At 49.9% G+C, this 18,409-nt stretch overlaps 2 protein-coding genes across 2 annotated transcripts in view; one reads left to right on the forward strand and one right to left on the reverse strand.

Moving 5' to 3' along the window:
• The window catches only part of acaa1 (acetyl-CoA acyltransferase 1), a 55,052-nt gene extending 47,912 nt beyond the window's left edge, over positions 1–7,140 (reverse strand). Inside the window, exon 1 of the mRNA XM_041861425.2 lies at positions 6,744–7,140. Coding sequence (XP_041717359.1) covers positions 6,744–6,920 — 177 coding nt within the window. The 5' untranslated portion in view covers positions 6,921–7,140. The remainder of the gene's footprint in view (positions 1–6,743) is intronic.
• A 4,975-nt stretch (positions 7,141–12,115) lies between these two features.
• The window catches only part of LOC121549640 (mitogen-activated protein kinase kinase kinase 3), a 138,112-nt gene continuing 131,818 nt past the window's right edge, over positions 12,116–18,409 (forward strand). Inside the window, exon 1 of the mRNA XM_045210430.1 lies at positions 12,116–12,930. The gene's annotated coding sequence lies outside the window, so the exon portion shown is untranslated. The remainder of the gene's footprint in view (positions 12,931–18,409) is intronic.

The following is an 18,409-nucleotide window of genomic DNA, read 5'->3' on the forward strand; positions in this document are numbered from 1 at the left end:
GTCAGAAGCCACCCATGGACCCTCCAAACCCCCCAACAGCCCATTAAGACATGGTCAGAAGCCACCCATGGACCCTCCAAACCCCCCAACAGCCCATTAAGACATGGTCAGAAGCCACCCATGGACCCTCCAAACCCCCCAACAGCCCATTAAGACATGGTCAGAAGCCACCCATGGACCCTCCAAACCCCCAACAGCCCATTAAGACATGGTCAGAAGCCACCCATGGACCCTCCAAACCCCCAACAGCCCATTAAGACATGGTCAGAAGCCACCCATGGACCCTCCAAACCCCCAACAGCCCATTAAGACATGGTCAGAAGCCACCCATGGACCCTCCAAACCCCCCAACAGCCCATTAAGACATGGTCAGAAGCCACCCATGGACCCTCCAAACCCCCCAACAGCCCATTAAGACATGGTCAGAAGCCACCCATGGACCCTCCAAACCCCCAACAGCCCATTAAGACATGGTCAGAAGCCACCCATGGACCCTCCAAACCCCCCAACAGCCCATTAAGACATGGTCAGAAGCCACCCATGGACCCTCCAAACCCCCCAACAGCCCATTAAGACATGGTCAGAAGCCACCCATGGACCCTCCAAACCCCCCAACAGCCCATTAAGACATGGTCAGAAGCCACCCATGGACCCTCCAAACCCCCCAACAGCCCATTAAGACATGGTCAGAAGCCACCCATGGACCCTCCAAACCCCCCAACAGCCCATTAAGACATGGTCAGAAGCCACCCATGGACCCTCCAAACCCCCAACAGCCCATTAAGACATGGTCAGAAGCCACCCATGGACCCTCCAAACCCCCAACAGCCCATTAAGACATGGTCAGAAGCCACCCATGGACCCTCCAAACCCCCCAACAGCCCATTAAGACATGGTCAGAAGCCACCCATGGACCCTCCAAACCCCCCAACAGCCCATTAAGACATGGTCAGAAGCCACCCATGGACCCTCCAAACCCCCCAACAGCCCATTAAGACATGGTCAGAAGCCACCCATGGACCCTCCAAACCCCCAACAGCCCATTAAGACATGGTCAGAAGCCACCCATGGACCCTCCAAACCCCCCAACAGCCCATTAAGACATGGTCAGAAGCCACCCATGGACCCTCCAAACCCCCCAACAGCCCATTAAGACATGGTCAGAAGCCACCCATGGACCCTCCAAACCCCCCCAACAGCCCATTAAGACATGGTCAGAAGCCACCCATGGACCCTCCAAACCCCCCAACAGCCCATTAAGACATGGTCAGAAGCCACCCATGGACCCTCCAAACCCCCCAACAGCCCATTAAGACATGGTCAGAAGCCACCCATGGACCCTCCAAACCCCCCAACAGCCCATTAAGACATGGTCAGAAGCCACCCATGGACCCTCCAAACCCCCAACAGCCCATTAAGACATGGTCAGAAGCCACCCATGGACCCTCCAAACCCCCCAACAGCCCATTAAGACATGGTCAGAAGCCACCCATGGACCCTCCAAACCCCCAACAGCCCATTAAGACATGGTCAGAAGCCACCCATGGACCCTCCAAACCCCCCAACAGCCCATTAAGACATGGTCAGAAGCCACCCATGGACCCTCCAAACCCCCAACAGCCCATTAAGACATGGTCAGAAGCCACCCATGGACCCTCCAAACCCCCAACAGCCCATTAAGACATGGTCAGAAGCCACCCATGGACCCTCCAAACCCCCCAACAGCCCATTAAGACATGGTCAGAAGCCACCCATGGACCCTCCAAACCCCCCAACAGCCCATTAAGACATGGTCAGAAGCCACCCATGGACCCTCCAAACCCCCCAACAGCCCATTAAGACATGGTCAGAAGCCACCCATGGACCCTCCAAACCCCCCAACAGCCCATTAAGACATGGTCAGAAGCCACCCATGGACCCTCCAAACCCCCCAACAGCCCATTAAGACATGGTCAGAAGCCACCCATGGACCCTCCAAACCCCCCAACAGCCCGTATACCATGTCAGTTCTCCATGTTTGACCAGAACTATAAAGCTGGGACGTGTTCAACATACTGTATGTATTCTCAGTGAATTTGGTGATGTTTTTTCCCCCTGTTCAGAGAAATGAGTCATTGAAGTTAGGTTTATGTCCCATCACCTTGTGTAATCTGTAAGTCGCTCTGGATAAGAGCGTCTGCTAAATGACGTAAATGTAAATGTAAAAGGCCACTCTAAAATGTGTAGTTTTGTCACACAACAATGCCACAGCTATCTCAAGTTTTGAGGGAGCGTCCAATTGGCATGCTGACTACAGGAATGTCCACCAGATCTGTTGCCAGAGAATTGAATGTTCATTTCTCTACCATAAGCCAACTCCAATGTACTTTTAGAGAATTTGGCAGTACGTCCAACTGGCCACACAACCCCAGACCACGTGTATGGCGTTATGTGGCCGAACGGTTTGCTGATGTCAACGTTGTGAACAGTGCCCCATGGTGGCGGTGGGGTTATGGCATGGGCAGGTATAAGCTAAGGACAACGAACACAATTGCATTTTATCGATGGCAATTTGAATGCACAGAGATACAGTGACGAGATCCTGAGGCCCATTGCCGTTCTATTCATCCACCGTCATCACCTCATGTTTCAGCATGATAATGCACAGCCCCATGTCGCAAGGATACGTATACAATATCTGGAAGCTGAAAATGTCCCAGTTCTTCCATGGCCTGCATACTCACCAGACATGTCACCCATTGAGCATGTTTGGGATGCTCTGGATCGACGTGTACGACAGCATGATCCAGTTCCCACAACTTCGCACAGCCATTGAAGTGGGACAACAATCAACAGCCTGATCAACTCGATGCGAAGGAGATGTGTCACGCCGCATGAGGCAAATGATGGTCACACCAGATACTGACTGGCTTTCTGATCCACGCCCCTACTTTTATTTTTTTAAGGTATCTGTGACCAGATGCATGTATCTCAATTGCACTTCACACTGCCCTTTCCCACCTGGACAAGAGGGGGAATAACTATGTGAGAATGCTGTTCATATACTACAGCTCAGCGTTCAACACCATAGTGCCCTCCAAGCTGGTCACCTTGCTTGGGACCCTGGACTGAACACCTCCCGCTACAACTGGATCCTGGACTTCCTGATGGACCGGCCCCAGGTGGTGAGGGTAGCCAAAAACACCTCCGCCACGCTGATCCTCAACACAGGGGCCCCTCAGGGGTGTGTGCTTAGTCCCCTCCTGTACTCCCTGTTCAACTATGACTGCGTGGCCATGCACGACTCTAATACCATCATCAAGTTTGCTGACGACACAACGGTGGTAGGCCTGATCACAGACGGCAATGAGTCAGCCTACAGGGAGGAGGTCAGTGACCTGGCAGTGTGGTGCCGTAGCAACAACCTCTCTCTCAACGTCAATAAGACCAAGGAGCTGATCCTGGACTACAGGAGTAAGAGGGGAGAACACGCCCCCATCCACATCGACGGGGCTGTAGTGGAGCGGGTCGAGGACTTCAAGTTCCTTGGCATCCACATTACTAAGGACCTAACGTGGTCCACATTACTAAGGACCTAACGTGGTCCACATTACTAAGGACCTAACGTGGTCCACATTACTAAGGACCTAACGTGGTCCACATTACTAAGGACCTAACGTGGTCCACATTACTAAGGACCTAACGTGGTCCACATTACTAGGGACCTAACGTGGTCCACATTACTAAGGACCTAACGTGGTCCACATTACTAAGGACCTAACGTGGTCCACATTACTAAGGACCTAACGTGGTCCACATTGCTAAGGACCTAACGTGGTCCACATTACTGAGACCTAACGTGGTCCACATTACTAAGGACCTAACGTGGTCCACATTACTAAGGACCTAACGTGGTCCACATTACTAAGGACCTAACGTGGTCCACATTACTAAGGACCTAACGTGGTCCACATTACTAAGGACCTAACGTGGTCCACATTACTAAGGACCTAACGTGGTCCACACACACCCTCACAGTCATAAAGAGAGGGCACGACAGCTCCTCTTCCCCCTCAGGAGGCTGAAAAGATTTGGCATGGGCCCTCGGATCCTCAAAAAGTTATACAGCTGCACCATCGATAGCATCTTGACTGGCTGCATCACCTCTTGGTATGGCAAATGCACCGCCCTCGACCACAAAGCGCTACAGAAGGTGGTTCGGACAGCCCAGTACATCACTGGGGCCGAGCTCCCTGCCGTCCAAGATCTCTATATCAGGCGGTGTGTCAGAGGAAGGCCCAGAAAAATTGCCAAAGAAAACTGAGGATGGATCAACAACATTGTAGTTACTCCACAATACTAACCTAAATTACTGAAATGAAGGACAGAATAAAAAATATTCCAAAACATGCATCCTGTTTGCAATAAGGCACTAAAGTAAAACTGCAAAAAATGGGGCAAATAAATGAACTTCATATCCTGAATACTAAGTGTTATGTTTGGGGCAAATCAAATCCAACACGTCACTGAGCACTACTCTTCATCTTTTCAAGCGTAGTGGTGGCTGCATCATGTTATGGGTATGTTTGTCATCAGCAAGGACTAGGGAGAAATAGAATGGAGCTAAGCACAAAATCTTCTCGTAAAACCTGGTTCAGTCTGCTTTCCACCAGACACTGGGAGATCAATTAATCTTTCAGCAGGACAATGACCTTAAACACAAGGCCAAATCCACACTGGAGTTGCTTGAATGTGATTCTAACATGTATTGACTCAGGGGTTTGACTCCTTATGTAGATTTGATATTTCTGTATTTCATTTTCAATCCAGATGGCAAAATGTTATAAAAACATGTTATCACTGGCATTATAGGGGAGGGGTTCCCAAACTTTTTTGGCCCACGAACCCATTTTGATATCTGAAAATTCTCACGAAGCCAACCTTGTGAAATAAATTACGTAAGTAACAGCCAATGTTTACTTTTTTATTTGGGGCTATGGCAGTCAATTGAAAAACATTCTAACAGTATTTCTGATTATCTTCTCAACTCACCATTACATACTTTTAATGTGGGGCTATGACAGTCAATTAGTCTGACATCATGTCTCTTATCTCACCACCATTAATGAGATGGGTGTGGCTTAATGCATGTCGCGTCAGAGCTTCTCAAAGTCAGGGGACAGTGTGCACCTCATCTCTGCCGTCACATCCAACCTCGATCGATATTTGGTTTTAATGCGGACGAGAGCACTGAATCCAGCTTCACACAGATATGAGCTGGCAAAGGGTAGCCTACCATGGGTTTTATGGTGCTTTCAAGACAACTGGGAACTCTGAAAAATACGAGGTCAAATCATGATGTCAGTGATCTTCAGGTCGGATAGTCGGAGCTCTAGAAAGAGGCCCGAGTTCCCGAGTTGGAATTCAGAGTAGGATGACTGTTCAAAACCTGCTCTGATCCCACATCTCCACATAGTGCAGTGGAGGTGGTTTGATGTAGTTCAGTTGAAGTTACATGCTGCAGTATATCTCAGAGTTCTGTGCTCAGCTCTTTTGCCACCAGCCGCTCTCTGTGTATCATACAATGCGTCCATATGGCATAGGGAGACACATTCATAACTAGAGTGCAGAGGCCTGCCCACCGTCTCGCCATAGCTGATGCCCCATCTATGCAAAAGCCCACCATTCGATCCCATATGGAATCTGTTTTTCGTCAATATCGCCACGCCACTGAACATCCCACCCCCATGCCGTTTCATGCTCGGGAATCGTGAGACAGAACAATATGTCCTCGTGAATAGCATCCATGGACATCTCCGCTCTCACAGCTAATGTCCATTTGGAGAGCATAAGCTGGGGAGTTTTTGACAGTGGTGTAAAGTACTTAAGTAAAAACACTTTAAAGTACTACTTAAGTAGTTTATTTTGGGTATCTGTACTTTACATTTTGTATATTTTTGACGACTTTTACTTCACTACATTCCTAAAGAAGTAATGTACTTTTTACTCCATACATTTTCCCTGACACCCAAAAGTAATCATTACATTTTTATCAAGAGAACATCCCTACTGCCTCTAAACTCACTAAACACAAATGTTTCATTTGTAAATGATGTCTGGGTGTTGAGTGTGCCCCTGGCTATCCGTAAATAAAAAAAATAAAAAATGGTGCAATCTGATTTGCTTAATACAAGCAATTTGAAATGATTTATACTTTTACTTTTGATACTTAAGTATATTTAAAACCAAATACTTGAATACTTTTACTGAAGTAGTATTTTACTGGGTGACTTTCACTTTTACTTGAGTCATTTTCTATGAAGGTATCTTTACTTTTACTCAAGTATGACAATTGGGTACTTTTTCCACCACTGGTTTCAGAGCATAAATTATTTGTTGAACAGTGTTATCTGACAAAGGTATTGATGTGAGTTTCTGTGCCTGTGCCTCCCCACACAGTATTTTCACCATATCAATTGCGGCCGGTAATATCAAATTCTCTGCAATAGTGCAGGGTTTCATAGCGTAGCGGGCCGACACATTCACCGTGGGAATGACCTGCAACAGTGCAGGGTTTCTTCTGGATTTTGGAAATTCTCCTGCGACCCAATGTTCATATCAGTGACGTCAGTGATCTTCAGTTCGGAAAGTCGGAGCTCTAGAAAGAGGCCCGAGATGGATGACCATTCAAATCGATTTTTCCCACTCAAGCTCGTTTTTTCCGAGTTCCCAGTTGTTTTGAACGCGGCATTAGTCCTCCTTACCTTGAAAGATCCTTTTTTAGCCTTGCCGAAAGCAGTCCTCAGCCCGTGGACCACCACTATATCATCTGGACTGGTGGAGAAAGCACTACATTCTGCCCCGGACACAATAGGATCACTGTGGGATTTAAACGTGTTCCGTGGCGATAAATGACCAAAAACGACCTTTACTCTGTGCATTGTGGTGGTAATAAGTAAGTAAACCGATACGTGAAGCTAAACTATCTACAGATATGCAACCACAATCAAGCCCGTGAACTATCTACGGATATGCAACCACAATCAAGCCCGTACAATGCACAAACACTGTCTATTCGCAAGCGTCTCCACAGGAATGGTGAATTTGTTACAGTGTATTGTGTGGCTAAAATTCGCCTCTTGTAACAATGGGAGCGTTCGACATTTCAGTCGACTTTAAAGGCAAGTCGAGGCTTAGTGATCTACAAATCACCTTGCATCATAAATAACTTGTCAATATTATTTGTAGATCAGTCAGTCATTCACAATTTACCCATGATACATCACGGTTTTGATGCTCTCGAACACGGCCAATGTCTCTAACCACTGAACTTTGGTTTCCACTAGTTATCACAGCCACAACGTCCAAATTGGCTATATCGTAAAAATTCATGAAAACAAACATTTGCTTTTGGGTGTTAATTTGAGGTTAGGATTAGGCATAAGGTTAGCAGTGTGGTTAAGGTTAGGTATAAAGTTACAATTTAACAAGATACATTTTAGAAACAGGCGTGGTTTAGGACTTTGTGGCTGTGGTAACTAGGGACAACCCTGAACTTTGCCATATTTCCTTGTTATGATAAGCTACGGCAAATATGGAGTGACAAAATTGATGGGTCTGGTACGTTTGCATTATACTTTTGGGGAAGGAGTGCTCAGTAAACGTAATAAACAGCATCAGTCCCAAATGTAAATGCACATGTCCAATAATTTCTAGCATATCAAATAAATAATCTAAAGTGAATTATAAGAGAGTCTGCTAAATGACTAAAATATTAAATTACTGACTGGGGTCTCATGTCTCTACTCTGACTGGGGTCTCTACTCTGACTGGGGTCTCATGTCTCTACTCTGACTGGGGTCCCATGTCTCTACTCTGACTGGGGTCTCATGTCTCTACTCTGACTGGGGTTCGGGAGTCTTCTACTCTGACTGGGGTCTCATGTCTCTACTCTGACTGGGGTCTCATGTCTCTACTCTGACTGGGGTCTCATGTCTCTACTCTGACTGGGGTCTCTACTCTGACTGGGGTCTCATGTCTCTACTCTGACTGGGGTCTCATGTCTCTACTCTGACTGGGGTCTCATGTCTCTACTCTGACTGGGGCCATGTCTCTACTCTGACTGGGGCCCCAGTGTCTCTACTCTGACTGGGGTATAATGTTCTACCCTGACTGGGGTCTCATGCTCTCGACTTCCGACTGGGGTCCCAGTCTCTACTCTGACTGGGGTATCATGTCTCTACTCTGACTGGGGTTCTACTCTGACTGGGGTCTCATGTCTCTACTCTGACTGGGGTCTCTACTCTGACTGGGGTATCATGTCTCTACTCTGACTGGGGTCTCATGTCTCTACTCTGACTGGGGTCTCATGTCTCTACTCTGACTGGGGTCTCTACTCTGACTGGGGTCTCATGTCTCTACTCTGACTGGGGTCTCATGTCTCTACTCTGACTGGGGTCTCATGTCTCTACTCTGACTGGGGTCTCATGTCTCTACTCTGACTGGGGTCTCATGTCTCTACTCTGACTGGGGTCTCTACTCTGACTGGGGTCTCATGTCTCTACTCTGACTGGGGTCTCTACTCTGACTGGGGTCCCATGTCTCTACTCTGACTGGGGTCCCAGTCTCTACTCTGACTGGGGTCTCATGTCTCTACTCTGACTGGGGTCTCTACCTGACTGGGGTCTCATCTGACTGGGGTCCCATGTCTCTACTCTGACTGGGGGTCTCTACTCTGACTGGGGTCTCATGTCTCTACTCTGACTGGGGCGTCTCTACTCTGACTGGGGAGTCTCTACTCTGACTGGGGTATCATGTCTCTACTCTGACTGGGGTATCATGTCTCTACTCTGACTGGGGTATCATGTCTCTGATCACTCTGACTGGGGTCTCATGTCTCTACTCTGACTGGGGTCCAGTCTACTCTGACTGGGGTCTCTACTCTGACTGGGGTCCCATGTCTCTGCTCTGACTGGGGTATCATGTCTCTACTCTGACTGGGGTCTCAGCTCTGACTGGGGTCTCATGTCTCTACTCTGACTGGGGTCCCATGTCTCTACTCTGACTGGGGTCTCTACTCTGACTGGGGTCATGTCTCTACTCTGACTGGGGTTATGTTTACGAGGGTATGTACTGATGGGGTCAGACTCGATGGGGTCGATGGGGTCATGTCTTACTCTGACTGGGGTCCCATGTCTCTACTCTGACTGGGGTCCCATGTCTCTACTCTGACTGGGGTCTCATGTCTCTACTCTGACTGGGGTCCTCATGTCTCTACTCTGACTGGGGTCATCTAGGGTATGTCTCTACTCTGACTGGGGTCTCATGTCTCTACTCTGACTGGGGTCTCATGTCTCTACTCTGACTGGGGTCTCATGTCTCTACTCTGACTGGGGTCTCATGTCTCTACTCTGACTGGGGTCTCATGTCTCTACTCTGACTGGGGTCTCATGTCTCTACTCTGACTGGGGTCTCATGTCTCTACTCTGACTGGGGTCCCATGTCTCTACTCTGACTGGGGTCTCTACTCTGACTGGGGTCTCATGTCTCTACTCTGACTGGGGTCCCATGTCTCTACTCTGACTGGGGTCTCATGTCTCTACTCTGACTGGGGTCTCATGTCTCTACTCTGACTGGGGTCCCATGTCTCTACTCTGACTGGGGTCTCATGTCTCTACTCTGACTGGGGTCCCATGTCTCTACTCTGACTGGGGTCCCATGTCTCTACTCTGACTGGGGTCTCTACTCTGGCTGGGGTCTCATGTCTCTACTCTGACTGGGGTCTCATGTCTCTACTCTGACTGGGGTCTCTACTCTGACTGGGGTCTCATGTCTCTACTCTACTCCAACTCTGACTGGTAGTCTCTACTCTGACTGGGGTCCCATGTCTCTACTCTGACTGGGGTCTCATGTCTCTACTCTGACTGGGGTCCCATGTCTCTACTCTGACTGGGGTCTCATGTCTCTACTCTGACTGGGGTCTCTACTCTGACTGGGGTCTCATGTCTCTACTCTGACTGGGGTCTCTACTCTGACTGGGGTCTCTACTCTGACTGGGGTCTCATGTCTCTACTCTGACTGGGGTCTCTGCTCTGACTGGGGTCTCATGTCTCTACTCTGACTGGGGTCTCTACTCTGACTGGGGTCTCATGTCTCTACTCTGACTGGGGTCCCATGCATCCACATGGGGGCAGCAGATACCAGTCCTCAAAGTGTCCCCATCAGCGTCATAGTTTCTTGATGCTCACGTTCTTGCTGACATCAGAACCAGTGCTCTGAGGGGACTATTACCGCTCTCCTAGCAGCAGGATATTATGCTGCTAGCGCGATTGCTGATTTTCTTTTTTCAAAATAAGAGTCCCCCCTGCAAAGACATGCATGCTAAACTTTGGGAATATCGATTTGTTTTAACACTCTAGTGCAGTACAACTGTTTTTCACGGTGTGAATGCCCAGAAAATTGTTAAAGACTCCAGCCACCCAAGCCATAGACTGTTCTCTCTGCAAGTGGTACCGGTGCATCAAGTCTGACACCAACAGGCTCCTGAACAGCTTCAATCCCCAAGCCATAAAACGGCTAAATAGCTATCCCTGCACATTGTTAATATGGTACTGGAACTGACCCTGTATATAGTCACCTGACCCCTATACATATCTACCTCCATCACTCCAGTATCCCTGCACATTGTTAATATGGTACAGGAACTGACCCTGTATATAGTCACCTGACCCCTATACATATCTACCTCCATCACTCCAGTATCCCTGCACATTGTTAATATGGCACAGGAACTGACCCTGTATATAGAATGCTTACTTTCTCCTGTTCTTCTTATTTCTTATTTAATGTGTTTTTGTTCTACCTTGTTATCTAACTGTAAGTCACTCTGGATAAGAGCGTCTGCTAAATGACTAAAATGTAATGTAAATGTTATTTTTAGTGCTACATTGTTATTGATTATTGCATTGTTGGGTTTTGAGTTTGCAAGAAAGGCATTTCACTGTACTTGTGCAGGTGACATTAAAACTTGAAACTTGCTACCTACCACCTTTGATGAAATTAATGGATAATTTGACATTTTATTTTTTCAATTGTATTATTCATACCATAATTTATTTGTAAAATTTCCACAAATATTGGTATGTTGAAAGCTATTGTGTAGGCTATATTTATACTTGATACCTTCATAGAAAATGACTCCAGTAAAAGTGAAAGTCACCCAGTAAAATACTACTTGAGTAAAAGTATAAAAGTATTTGGTTTTAAATATACATAAGTATCAAAAGTAAATGTAATTGCTAAAATATACTTAAGTATCAAAAGTAAATGTAATTGCTAAAATATACTTAAGTATCAAAAGTAAAAGTATAAATCATTTAAAAATCCTTATATTAAGCAAACCAGATGGCACAATTGTCTTGTTTTTTTTTAAATGTACAGATAACCAGGGGTACACTCCAACACTCAGACATAATTTACAAACGAAGCATGTGTTTAGTAAGTCAGCCAGGCCAGAGGCAGTAGGGATGACCAGTGATGTTCTCTTGATAAGTGTGTGAATTGGACCATTTTCCTGTGCTGCTAAGCATTCAAAATGTAACGAGTACTTTTGGGTGTCAAGGAAAATGTATGGAGTAAAAATTACATTATTTTATTTTTCATTCTGTAGCTCAGCTGGTAGAGCACGGCTCTTGTAACGCCAAGGTAGTGGGTTCGATCCCCGGGACCACCCATACACAAAAAATTGATGCACGCATGACTGTAAGTCGCTTTGGATAAAACCATCTGCTAAACGGCATATTATATTATTATTAGTAGTAGTAAAAGTAAAGTACAGATACCCCCAAAAAACGACTTAAGTAGTACTTTAAAGTGTTTTTACTTAAGTACTTTACACCACTGTTTAAATAAAATAAAAATATGTAAATGATATGACTCAATAGGTTTCGCCATTACCATACAACGTGACGTTATCATTAGTGCTGCTGACAGAAGCCTGGTGGAGACGGAGGGAGGATCGGGCTGCTCTGGACGGTGTGGGAAGGAGAAGAGAAAGCCTGGTGGAGACGGAGGGAGGATCGGGCTGCTCTGGACGGTGTGGGAAGGAGAAGAGAAAGCCTGGTGGAGACGGGAGGGAGGATCGGGCTGCTCTGGACGGTGTGGGAAGGAGAAGAGAAAGCCTGGTGGAGACGGAGGGAGGATCGGGCTGCTCTGGACGGTGTGGGAAGGAGAAGAGAAAGCCTGGTGGAGACGGAGGGAGGATCGGGCTGCTCTGGACGGTGTGGGAAGGAGAAGAGAAAGCCTGGTGGAGACGGAGGGAGGATCGCGCTGCTCTGAACGGTGTGGGAAGGAGAAGAGAAAGCCTGGTGGAGACGGAGGGAGGATCGGGCTGCTCTGGACGGTGTGGGAAGGAGAAGAGAAAGCCTGGTGGAGACGGAGGGAGGATCGCGCTGCTCTGGACGGTGTGGGAAGGAGAAGAGAAAGCCTGGTGGAGACGGAGGGAGGATCGCGCTGCTCTGGACGGTGTGGGAAGGAGAAGAGAAAGCCTGGTGGAGACGGAGGGAGGATCGCGCTGCTCTGAACGGTGTGGGAAGGAGAAGAGAAGTCAATCAAAGCCTGAAACTTTCCTCTCAAAGACAGCTGTTCTTTTGCAGCCTTCGAGGGACGCCCAGCGGTCACCAGTGGATTATTTCAATACCTGGGAGAGAGGACATTATATGCAACGTTTTACCAGGTTGATGGAAGCTTTTTGTTTTACTTGTCCGCCAACTGTACATGAACTGAGCGCAGCTTCCGGATGTAACTGTTTAGGGTTTGGGTCCTCTTCTCTCCGCTGGATTTCTCCATTCTTCCTGTCTGTCCATGCTGTTTGATAACTGCACTGGTTTATTCAATAACTTCGATAATCATTATCAAGTGTTTCCAGAAGAATGAAGCCACCCAGATAACAAGGTGAGAATCCATGCTGAATAAACAGACAGTATTCTGTCAAACAAAGTAGCCTTTGACATTCTGCAATATCCATCTTTTATGTCGTGTTTTAGTGAGTCAGGATGAAAATCCCACTTCCCAGACAGTGTTTAGGGTTAGATTGGTGTTGGGTAAACTGACCCTAGATCTGTGAGAGAAGTCTCTCCCAGCCCTCTTCTCCACCAGCTATGGACCAGTTAACCATGTGTTGTCATTGGTGGTGGATCCCCAATCAACCCCTGTCCTGTAGCGCTAACCCCTGTCCTGTAGCGCTAACCCCTGTCCTGTAGCGCTAACCCCTGTCCTGTAGCGCTAACCCCTGTCCTGTAGCGCTAACCCCTGTCCTGTAGGGCTAACCCCTGTCCTGTAGCGCTATCCCCTGTCCTTTAGCGCTAACCCCTGTCCTGTAGCGCTAACCCCTGTCCTGTAGCGCTAACCCCTGTCCTGTAGCGCTAACCCCTGTCCTGTAGCGCTAACCCCTGTCCTGTAGCGCTAACCCCTGTCCTGTAGGGCTATCCCCTGTCCTGTAGCGCTATCCCCTGTCCTGTAGGGCTAACCCCTGTCCTGTAGCGCTATCCCCTGTCCTGTAGCGCTAACCCCTGTCCTGTAGCGCTAACCCCTGTCCTGTAGGGCTATCCCCTGTCCTGTAGCGCTAACCCCTGTCCTGTAGCGCTAACCCCTGTCCTGTAGCGCTAACCCCTGTCCTGTAGCGCTAACCCCTGTCCTGTAGCGCTAACCCCCTGTCCTGTAGCGCTAACCCCTGTCCTGTAGCGCTAACCCCTGTCCTGTAGCGCTAACCCCTGTCCTGTATGGCTATCCCCTGTCCTGTAGCGCTAACCCCTGTCCTGTAGCGCTAACCCCTGTCCTGTAGCGCTAACCCCTGTCCTGTAGCGCTAACCCCTGTCCTGTATGGCTATCCCCTGTCCTGTAGCGCTAACCCCTGTCCTGTAGGGCTAACCCCTGTCCTGTAGCGCTAACCCCTGTCCTGTAGCGCTAACCCCTGTCCTGTAGGGCTAACCCCTGTCCTGTAGCGCTAACCCCTGTCCTGTAGCGCTAACCCCTGTCCTGTAGCGCTAACCCCTGTCCTGTAGCGCTAACCCCTGTCCTGTAGCGCTAACCCCTGTCCTGTAGGGCTAACCCCTGTCCTGTAGCGCTAACCCCTGTCCTGTAGCGCTAACCCCTGTCCTGTAGCGCTAACCCCTGTCCTGTAGCGCTATCCCTGTCCTGTAGCGCTAACCCCTGTCCTGTAGCGCTATCCCCTGTCCTGTAGCGCTAACCCCTGTCCTGTAGCGCTAACCCCTGTCCTGTAGCGCTAACCCCTGTCCTGTAGCGCTAACCCCTGTCCTGTAGCGCTAACCCCTGTCCTGTAGCGCTAACCCCTGTCCTGTAGCGCTAACCCCTGTCCTGTAGCGCTAACCCCTGTCCTGTAGCGCTAACCCCTGTCCTGTAGCGCTATCCCCTGTCCTGTAGCGCTAACCCCTGTCCTGTAGGGCTAACCCCTGTCCTGTAGGGCTAACCCCTGTCCTGTAGCGCTAACCCCTGTCCTGTAGCGCTAACCCCTGTCCTGTAGCGCTAACCCCTGTCCTGTAGCGCTAACCCCTGTCCTGTAGCGCTAACCCCTGTCCTGTAGCGCTAACCCCTGTCCTGTAGCGCTAACCCCTGTCCTGTAAGCGCTAACCCCTGTCCTGTAGCGCTAACCCCTGTCCTGTAGCGCTAACCCCTGTCCTGTAGCGCTAACCCCTGTCCTGTAGCGCTAACCCCTGTCCTGTAGCGCTAACCCCTGTCCTGTAGCGCTAACCCCTGTCCTGTAGCGCTAACCCCTGTCCTGTAGCGCTAACCCCTGTCCTGTAGCGCTAACCCCTGTCCTGTAGCGCTAACCCCTGTCCTGTAGCGCAACCCCTGTCCTGTAGCGCTAACCCCTGTCCTGTAGCGCTAACCCCTGTCCTGTAGGGCTAACCCCTGTCCTGTAGGGCTAACCCCTGTCCTGTAGCGCTAACCCCTGTCCTGTAGCGCTAACCCCTGTCCTGTAGGGCTAACCCCTGTCCTGTAGCGCTAACCCCTGTCCTGTAGCGCTAACCCCTGTCCTGTAGCGCTAACCCCTGTCCTGTAGCGCTAACCCCTGTCCTGTAGGGCTAACCCCTGTCCTGTAGCGCTAACCCTGTCCTGTAGCGCTAACCCCTGTCCTGTAGCGCTAACCCCTGTCCTGTAGCGCTAACCCCTGTCCTGTAGCGCTAACCCCTGTCCTGTAGCGCTAACCCCTGTCCTGTAGCGCTAACCCCTGTCCTGTAGCGCTAACCCCTGTCCTGTAGCGCTAACCCCTGTCCTGAAGCGCTATCCCCTGTCCTGTAGCGCTAACCCCTGTCCTGTAGCGCTAACCCCTGTCCTGTAGCGCTAACCCCTGTCCTGTAGCGCTAACCCCTGTCCTGTAGCGCTAACCCCTGTCCTGTAGCGCTAACCCCTGTCCTGTAGCGCTAACCCCTGTCCTGTAGCGCTAACCCCTGTCCTGTAGCGCTAACCCCTGTCCTGTAGCGCTAACCCCTGTCCTGTAGCGCTAACCCCTGTCCTGTAGCGCTAACCCCTGTCCTGTAGCGCTAACCCCTGTCCTGTAGCGCTAACCCCTGTCCTGTAGCGCTAACCCCTGTCCTGTAGCGCTAACCCCTGTCCTGTAGCGCTAACCCCTGTCCTGTAGCGCTAACCCCTGTCCTGTAGCGCTAACCCCTGTCCTGTATGGCTATCCCCTGTCCTGTAGCGCTAACCCCTGTCCTGTAGCGCTAACCCCTGTCGCGTTGCCTTTTTTATTTTACAACTGTGTCTTCAGTCTCTCCTCTCGTTAATGAGAACTGTCTACCCCTAACCCTTTTCCAACGGTCTCCTCTCCTTAACTCTCTACCTTTATTTAATGTCTACTCTGCCCAGTTGAAAGGCTCCATAGGCCCAGGACTGTGCCAGTGGCCAGGTCTAAAGATACAGTGGGTCTACCCAGCATGGCCTCTATAAAGAGCCAGAGGAGAGGTGGTGATCGTGGTGAACTTTGTCCAGGATGAATAGTTGAACTGTCAAGTAGAAAACCCCTTCAGATAGTGAAGTGACATGACGCAACCAAAACCTAACAGTCCATTGAGATGATAGTGGTAGATCTGCAATAAGATAGTAGGACAGAGACGGAACAGAGGTGTTGATGGGATGGATGAACAGAGTGCTCTACCCTCTGACCTCTAGAGAGTCTCCCAGCAGGCCACACCTCTACCCTCTGACCTCTAGAGAGTCTCCCAGCAGGCCACACCTCTACCCTCTGACCTCTAGAGAGTCTCCCAGCAGGCCACACCTCTACCCTCTGACCTCTAGAGAGTCTCCCAGCAGGCCACACCTCTACCCTCTGACCTCTAGAGAGTCTCCCAGCAGACCACACCTCTACCCTCTGACCTCTAGAGAGTCTCCCAGCAGGCCACACCTCTACCCTCTGACCTCTAGAGAGTCTCCCAGCAGACCACACCTCTACCCTCTGACCTCTAGAGAGTCTCCCAGCAGGCCACACCTCTACCCTCTGACCTCTAGAGAGTCTCCCAGCAGGCCACACCTCTACCCTCTGACCTCTAGAGAGTCTCCCAGCAGGCCACACCTCTACCCTCCGACCTCTAGAGAGTCTCCCAGCAGACCACACCTCTACCCTCTGACCTCTAGAGAGTCTCCCAGCAGGCCACACCTCTACCCTCTGACCTCTAGAGAGTCTCCCAGCAGGCCACACCTCTACCCTCTGACCTCTAGAGAGTCTCCCAGCAGGCCACACCTCTACCCTCTGACCTCTAGAGAGTCTCCCAGCAGGCCACACCTCTACACTCTGTTCTCTAGAGAGTCTCCCAGCAGGCCACACCTCTACCCTCTGACCTCTAGAGAGTCTCCCAGCAGGCCACACCTCTACCCTCTGACCTCTAGAGAGTCTCCCAGCAGGCCACACCTCTACCCTCTGACCTCTAGAGAGTCTCCCAGTAGGCCACACCTCTACCCTCTGACCTCTAGAGAGTCTCCCAGCAGGCCACACCTCTACCCTCTGACCTCTAGAGAGTCTCCCAGCAGACCACACCTCTACCCTCTGACCTCTAGAGAGTCTCCCAGCAGGCCACACCTCTACCCTCTGACCTCTAGAGAGTCTCCCAGCAGGCCACACCTCTACCCTCTGACCTCTAGAGAGTCTCCCAGCAGGCCACACCTCTACCAAGTCCAGGTTTATGTATTCTGTTAATGGAAGATTCTGAGGTGTGGTTCTCAAGACTCTCGCTCACTCCGTGGTCTTAGTGAGAAGGGCAGACTAGCACTGTGAAGTATGCTAGTTAACAGTTCTGACCTAGTCATCTATTCCGATTTAAATGAATGGCTGGACTTGACTCAGTTGTCCCTTTCCTAATGTATTTCCAGTGGTGCCTTCTTTGAATAGACCTAATCTTTCTAGGGACTCAGTGACACTAACTCAACCCACAGATGGAAAAGTGCTGTTTCTTCCTAGAAACTCTCCTTTAGTTTTGCTATAAACTCTCACATGAGTAACATCTGACTCAGAAGAAGAGAGAGAGACCGTTCTTCTCCTCTGACGAGCTAGATAGCCATGATCTGGAGGGTCTCCATGGTGACAGTGTTTAGTTCTGCACCGCTCTAGTGGTGACATCACCGCAGTCTGATCCCTGCCCCTAGCGACCTGCCGCCCACTCAGCAGAGAGCCAATCAGTCTGATCCCTGCCCCTAGCGACCTGCCGCCCACTCAGCAGAGAGCCAATCAGTCTGATCCCTGCCCCTAGCGACCTGCCGCCCACTCAGCAGAGAGCCAATCAGTCTGATCCCTGCCCCTAGCGACCTGCCGCCCACTCAGCAGAGAGCCAATCAGTCTGATCCCTGCCCCTAGCGACCTGCCGCCCACTCAGCAGAGAGCCAATCAGTCTGATCCCTGCCCCTAGCGACCTGCCGCCCACTCAGCAGAGAGCCAATCAGTCTGATCCCTGCCCCTAGCGACCTGCCGCCCACTCAGCAGAGAGCCAATCAGGCTGAACACTGTGTTACTACACTACAGTGAATTTACACAACAGAGTCTGTGGTTCTGCCTCCTGACCACTAGACACATGATACACACTGTAATGGTTAGTGGTTCTGCCTCCTGACCACTAGACACACTGTAATGGTTAGTGGTTCTGCCTCCTGACCACTAGACACACGATAATGGTTAGTGGTTCTGCCTCCTGACCACTAGACACACTGTAATGGTTAGTGGTTCTGCCTCCTGACCACTAGACACACGATAATGGTTAGTGGTTCTGCCTCCTGACCACTAGACACACTGTAATGGTTAGTGGTTCTGCCTCCTGACCACTAGACACACACTGTAATGGTTAGTGGTTCTGCCTCCTGACCACTAGACACACGATACACACTGTAATGGTTAGTGGTTCTGCCTCCTGACCACTAGACACACGAT

This window comes from Coregonus clupeaformis, chromosome 34 (assembly GCF_020615455.1).
Source record: "Coregonus clupeaformis isolate EN_2021a chromosome 34, ASM2061545v1, whole genome shotgun sequence".
Classification (NCBI taxonomy): domain Eukaryota; kingdom Metazoa; phylum Chordata; class Actinopteri; order Salmoniformes; family Salmonidae; genus Coregonus; species Coregonus clupeaformis.